The sequence below is a fragment of the Calliphora vicina genome, chromosome 4, assembly GCF_958450345.1.
Source record: "Calliphora vicina chromosome 4, idCalVici1.1, whole genome shotgun sequence".
NCBI classification, from domain to species: domain Eukaryota; kingdom Metazoa; phylum Arthropoda; class Insecta; order Diptera; family Calliphoridae; genus Calliphora; species Calliphora vicina.
The window spans coordinates 98,791,601-98,798,860 of record NC_088783.1 but is presented as its reverse complement, the minus strand read 5'-3'; the positions used below and the strand labels follow the sequence as shown (position 1 = coordinate 98,798,860).

At 32.2% G+C, this 7,260-nt stretch overlaps 1 protein-coding gene across 1 annotated transcript; it reads right to left on the bottom strand.

Moving 5' to 3' along the window:
• Positions 1-535: 535 nt before the first annotated feature.
• Hsp60A (Heat shock protein 60A) lies at positions 536-7,171 on the bottom strand. Its single transcript, XM_065510415.1, has 3 exons — positions 6,976-7,171; positions 1,121-2,677; positions 536-1,034 (listed from the first exon to the last, which is right to left on the bottom strand). Exons 2-3 carry the CDS (start codon positions 2,675-2,677, stop codon positions 870-872), a joined length of 1,722 nt encoding a protein of 573 aa, XP_065366487.1. The 5' UTR covers positions 6,976-7,171; the 3' UTR covers positions 536-869.
• Positions 7,172-7,260: the final 89 nt, after the last annotated feature.

Here is a 7,260-nt window from a genome sequence, read left to right as displayed (position 1 = left end):
CATATTTTTACATGTCCTTTTTTTGTAAATTTAGTACCCTCTGAATGGAACATAAAAATCTAATTATTTTTCAGTTTTTCTTTTTGCAAAATTGATTCCACTCTGTAAGCGTACAAATGTCACTCACGTACGATGGCATATATTATTATTTTTTTTATATATCCACATCAAGGCGATGTTTTCGTTGATAAGTACTATTATGTATATCGATGGCTTAATATAAAAAAGGCGTAACTAATTTTTTGTTTTCAAAAATATCAATGTAAAAAGGGTATATTAAATAACTTAATTTAAATAAAAATAAATAAATTTTAAATGAGAAATAAAATGTGAAGTCTCTTCTTTTTAAAAATTACATTGAAACTTTTCTTGTGTTTAAAATTTTATGGATTTTATTAAGTTTTTTCCTTCTCCTGTAAAGTAACAAAAAATCGAGTTACGCCTTTTTTATATTAAGCCATCGATATGTAACTAAATACGGTTCGATAATTATTCGAATTCGATTTTAAGAACAAAATTAATAAGTCAGCGTGTCTTTTTGTTTTTAACAAAAATCAGTTTTATTCAATAAGTTTCTTTTTTTTTTACAACTAACAAAAATAATTAATCTGTATATGTATTTTTATTTATTTTCATTTACATATATAACATGTAAAAAAAATAGAAAAATAATCATTAAAAAAAACAAAATTATTATAGAAATTAATTAATAATTATAAATTTTATGCATGTAGTACTCGTATGTGGTATGTGTGGTATTGTTTTTTTTTAGATTGTTATGATTTAAACATTAAAATTATTTAAAATTTATAGTAAGATTAAAGTTAAACGAATGAAGAGTTAACACAGACAGTATTTGCAACATCAATTTACATCATGCCACCCATACCGCCCATTCCTCCCATACCGCCCATACCACCCATACCGGGCATACCAGCGGGACCATCTTCTTTTGGAAGTTCAGTGACGACAGCTTCGGCTGTGGTCAACAAGGAAGCTACACCGGAGGCATCGGTAATAGCAGTGCGTACGACCTACAAGATAAACGCAAAAGAAATGGCACAATTAGATTTTAGTTGTAATAATGTTAACAAAGTTTTATATCAAAGAGTTATCTTACCTTGGTGGGATCAATGATACCCTTTTCGATGAGGTTACCGTATTCACCCTTCAATGCATCGTAACCCCAGTCACCTTCTTTGTTTTCAACCTTGGCAACAACCATGGCACCATCGACGCCAGCGTTCTTGGCGATGGTCATGCATGGCATACGAAGAGCACGGCGAACAATTTCAATGCCCATATTTTGATCTTCATTTTGTCCCTTGAGGTTATCCAATTTGGCGATGCAACGCAAAAGGGCAGTACCACCACCGGGAACAATACCTTCTTCAACGGCTGCGCGGGTAGCATTGAGAGCATCATGTACGCGATCCTTCTTCTCGTTAACCTCAACTTCACTGGAGCCACCGACACGCAACAAAGCAACACCGGAAGCCAAACGAGCCAAACGTTCTTGCAATTTCTCTTTTTCGTATTCGGATGTGGTTTCAGCGATTTGATCCTTGAGTTGACCGACGCGACGATCAATGTCTTCTTTCTTGCCCTTGCCCTTCAACAACAAGGTGTCGTCCTTAGTAATAACAACCTCGCCAACTTTGCCGAGATCATTCACGTTAACATCTTCCAATTTGACAAGGTTAGCATCATCACCGAATACAATGCCGCCGGAGGCAATAGCCATGTCGGTGAGGGTCGATTTGCGGTTGTCACCAAAGCCTGGAGCTTTGACAGCGGCTACTTGGAGACCGATCTTCAAACGGTTGACAACCAAAGTGCTCAAAGCTTCACCATCAATATCTTCAGCAATAATGACCAAAGGCTTGCGTTGTTGGTTGGCCAATTCGAGGGCGGGAATGATGCTTTGGACAGAGGAGATTTTCTTTTCGGACAAAAGCAACAAGGCATCTTGGAATTCAACCTTGGCGCCCTTGGAGGAGTTGATGAAGTAAGGAGAGATGTAGCCTCTATCGAATTTCATGCCTTCGATAACTTCCAACTCATCGATCAAGGTCTTGCCATCCTTGACGGTAATGACACCATCACGGCCAACTTTCTTCATGGCTTCACTAATCAAATCACCGATGGCTTTATCACCGTTGGCAGAAATGGTAGCTACTTGAGCAATTTCTTCGGGTGTGCTTACGGGGCGAGACATGGCCTTCAAGTTGTCTTTGACGGTCTCGACAGCCAACATAACACCGCGACGGATTTCGACGGGATTGGCGCCCTTGGAGATTTTTTCAAAACCCTCCTTAGCAATAGCACGAGCCAAAACAGTGGCGGTGGTAGTACCATCACCAGCCTCTTCGTTTGTGTTGTTGGCAACATCTTGCACCAATTTAGCACCAATGTTTTGGAACTTATCTTTCAACTCAATCGACTTGGCAACAGTGACACCATCCTTGGTGATTTTGGGAGAACCCCACGATTGTTCAATTATGACATTGCGACCCTTGGGACCCATTGTTACGGCAACAGCATCGGCAAGAACATCGACACCTTGCAACATCATAGCACGGACTTCTGCACCGAATTTAACATCTTTTGCATAACCACGCACAGCCAATTGGCGGGCAATGGAGGAACGGGCAAGTGTAACTGGAAGGCGGAACATCTGAAATTACGGCAAGAGTAATTTAAGATATTATTATTAATTCGAAAAAAGATAAATGGAATACTGAAAATATTATTAGATTAAAAAGAATTAAATCGTAAAGTATCATTATGTCAAAAATCCGTTCGCCGAGACCTATGTATATAGTTATAAACGGTTTATATAAGAAATTTTTGTTTAAAAAAATGAACACTTGATTTATCCACTTACAAACTAAATTTAAGAGTCGGAAAGAACCCAATCAATTGTAGTAGGGAATATAAGAAATTATAACATCATTGTTTATTGCTATATTCAGTGCCCTATATCGTAGGTTTTCATGAAAACGAGTTTTTGATGGCAAACTATTCAACAATTTCTCTATTTAAAAAAAAATATACTTCTGACTTTTTAACTTTAATATTTTGTCTAATTTTCACTTATAGAATATGCTTTCTTATTAATTTGGACATGCTGATCACGAATCTGACCAATTATTTTTAATTGACAAATTTTATGTTTATATAGGTATATAAACGTTTAATTTAAAATAAAGGTCACATTGGCATCTTCTAAGTGGTTGCGTAAAGTATAAAATAATATGTGATAAAAATTAAGTTGACCTTCCTTTTCGAATAAAACCATACACATGTCATATTGAACTGAAACCCTTCCATTCTGATCCACTTTCAATAGCTCCAAAAAAAATGGAAGAATTTACAAGATTTAAAGTGCGTAAGGGGGTATGCAATTTCTTCGTCTATAATTTGAACCAGCCTAAATCCAGAAAAACTTAAAACCAAAAAATTAAAGAGTTCCCAGCAAAAAAAAAACATGCAAAAGATGTAGTAAATGCATGGGTGCCACTGATAATGAACTGGTTCTTTTTTAGGTGAAACATGCATGATTTTAACATTAGCGTGTCATTGGCGAGCATGGGTTCGCATTGAGCGAAACTGTCTAACATTAAAACGATTGCTTAAAACCAATGAAAGTTCAGTGAATAAACTATAGTTTATTCACTGAAGTGCTTTAAACCAATGAAAGAAGCATGATTCTAATACTTATTTTCATTGGTGCACAATATTAATTTTAATATGCATTCTTAAATACAAAATATACAAATTTTAATATTAAACACAAACATTTAATAACTCTAATGTTATTTTGAATGTTTATTATAAGAAATGAAAAATAAAATGCTCGTTCATTTTAAATCCTAAAAAATACTAAATTATAGTGATATATTGCAATTTCTATATTAGAGTTGAATGAGAGTATTGGATGTGATTTTTCATGGGTTCGGTTATGATAAATTTATTATAATTTAGAAAGGTATTTTAAATGAATTTGAGTAAATAAGTACTAAAGAACTCATGAAAATATACATTCTTCTTGAACAACTTCAATTTTTTTTTGCTGGGTTATGTTAATTTTTGTGATAACATTTTTTTTAGACTTTTTCATATATTACTTATCTACCTTTTGATTTGTTGTATCCATTACATAATATGAAAAATCCAATTTAAAATGTATTTCTTACAATTGGGTATTTATATATCTTATTGTACGGTCTTTTGTTGTCAGAGTCAATGTTTATTGGAATAGTCTGCCTTTAGAGTTTCTCGAGTTCACGAAAACTAACAATATTTTTAAAACAAAGCTTTTGGGATATTTTTCAGCTTCCTTCTATTAAATTTTATTTATTTTTATTTATTATTTTTTCAACTACCTAGCTTATTGGCCATAATCGGTTATAAATTTCTACTTAATAAATTAAAACTTAACTCTATTAATACAAAATTAATATTTCTTAACTGTAAACACATTTTATGACATACTTTTTTTCAGTCTTATTCCGAAAAATTAATTCGGTATATTAAATATAGACATAGAACAAAAACTCGTCTGTCAAAGACTTAACTTAGTTGTCAAAAGCCTAAGTGGTGAGAATGTATTAGTAAAACAAAAACTATGTGAAAACAAAAACAACACTTGAATGTGTAACTTGATTTTTTTCTAATAAAATAATAATGGAGAAAGTCGGAAAATATTTGGACCCTCTGATATCAAAAAACTGGAGCAAGGTGCTTAAAAATGTTGAAAATTTAATTTTCAAATACGAATATCTCCTAAGCTATAAGAGATAATTGATAGATACGATAAGTTTTTTGTAATGCCTGAAGAGGAGATTCTTTATCAGCCGCGGGAGTTTGTTCCCCGGGAGTTTTTTCCCATTGAGTTTGAATAGGAAAAATGTGAAAAGAGGAAAAACTCCCGGGGAATTTTTATTCATAATTGGGCTGTATATGTAATTTTTTGAAATCGGAATCCAAACGAAATCGAAAATCGTTTTAAAAATTTAATATATCCGATGTGACCAACTTCCCCTGGCCGCGCTCCTTGAGCTCCAAACTCAAAACTTGAACTCGATAAAACTTCCTCGTTGCGGATGTCAAATTTCATTCAAATTAGACTAACTAAGCGTTTAAAAGTTACAGATTTATTTCCCTCTATTTTTTGTATATACCTCTGTGCGGAATTCTTACATATTGCTCAAATTTCATTTCATTCTTTATTTAAATAATCGACAATTTCAACAATGTGAAATTCATTGTCAAGCTGCATGTACTGTTATGTTTTTATTAAAATATTATAATGAACTCTTAAACATGGACTAGGGGTTATTTAGATAAGAAATTGCATTGAAAATAAAGATTATACGAAAGTTTGAAAATTGCAGGGACGTATATTGCCAGTAGTCCCGAAAGGGTTAAGTGTTTTAGCAACATATCCTATAACCTCCAAAATTTCACCGTTATTAGAATTATTGATTCTGAGTCAAATAACTTAATTTTTTTTGGTGCTTTAAAGTTCAAAATATTATGAAACTTAAAAGCACCGCCCACCCAAAAGTAGGCGTGACCGACGTTATTTCACTCAAAATCAGTAACTCTAATAACAGTGAACTTTTGTGCGTTATTTGAAAATATTTTTGCTAAAATCGACATATTATTATTATATATTTCATAAAAAAAAACTAAAAAAACAGTTAACTAAAGTTAACATATTTTTGGAACAAATCAAGATCCGCGTAACAGTTTACATTTTCATAATTTTTTTTCTGTAAATATTCACATTTTCGGTATTGCCGGCCTTCGGCCGGGTGAAGGGACTTTTAACTCTGGGGTGTATCGAACACCGGCTTCGCTAAAATCACTTTTTCTGTATATCAAAATTTTCGGATGTACTGTCATATAAAATAAAAAAGGAATTTTTGGTTCACAATATTAATAAACTGTACCATATTATATATCATATTAAAGGTATTGTGAAGCACTATTAAATGATACCCATAACGATCAGTTTGTTTTCCAAATATATGAGAAATGTACTATTATATGTATTGACTTTAAATTCATATAACTCTTAAACTAAGAGAGAGCAGGCAAAAATATTAATGTTTTTGTGCTTCTAATTATGAGAGCTATCAACACCAAAGAAATTATAAAAATGCAAGCTGTTTCGCTGATCTTGATTTATACCATATTTTTTTCCAGTATGTAGGCTACTGTATATAGATCTGCTGCTGTAATCTATAGTATTTTCGAGAATATTCTTAAACATATAAACAATTAGAGATAACAAAGCATGTTTATCAACGGAGTACAATTCGAATAGTCGAATTAAATCTTGAATTAAGAGAAGAAAAATGTGAGCTTTTACATAATTTTCATAAAATTTAAATGTCAATTTCCAAAAATTCGCACATATACCTCTATACGCAGAAATTAATATTAGTTCAAAGTACCATTTGCATATGGAAGACATGTATCAGAGTTATAGAGTAAAAGTCGTCTTTATGTAACCACCAAAATTAAAAACATTAATTAACATTTGACAATATAATAATTGGAATATGCGGTATCTCCTCTGTTTAAATCAAATACAATAGAACAAAGAATGGAAAAACATGAAAACACATGTCAGGCAACTTTTTTAATTTTGTGCTTATCTCTTCACTTCACTCTTCTCAATTTAAATTTCAATCACTTTTGCCGGTCGGGCACTGCAATTTTTATAATAAAAAATTATTAATGAAAAAACGGTTTTAATTAAATATCGATCCTTTTTGTAATATAACCTTCACTTTTGCTGCTGTATTTGTCAACAACACAAATTATGATGAAATTTCTAGAAAATTATCTCTTCCAAAATACTTTTTATTTAATATTCTTTTGACAACCTTCTTATGTAATCACTTGGAGAATATTTTGCACAAATTTCATTATTTTTTCATGGTTATATTTACTACTTACACTGCTTGTGTGTGTTTTGCAAAAATCTAAGATATTTTTAATTCAGATATAAGCAAAGTTGCAGCTTATTATTTAATTGTTTCGATTTTATATTTAAACTTTCACGTTACACGATTTAAAACGTGCAGTAAAATTATTTAACCTCTCAACAAATTAAAGAAACACTTTTAACTCTCAGAAGACCAGAACAATCTGACGAATACTCGTTCATTTGCCCGGCAGTTTTCTGTCAATTAGCACTGTTGCCAATGTGGAGATTTTTCAGTCAATTCTAACGTTTTTATG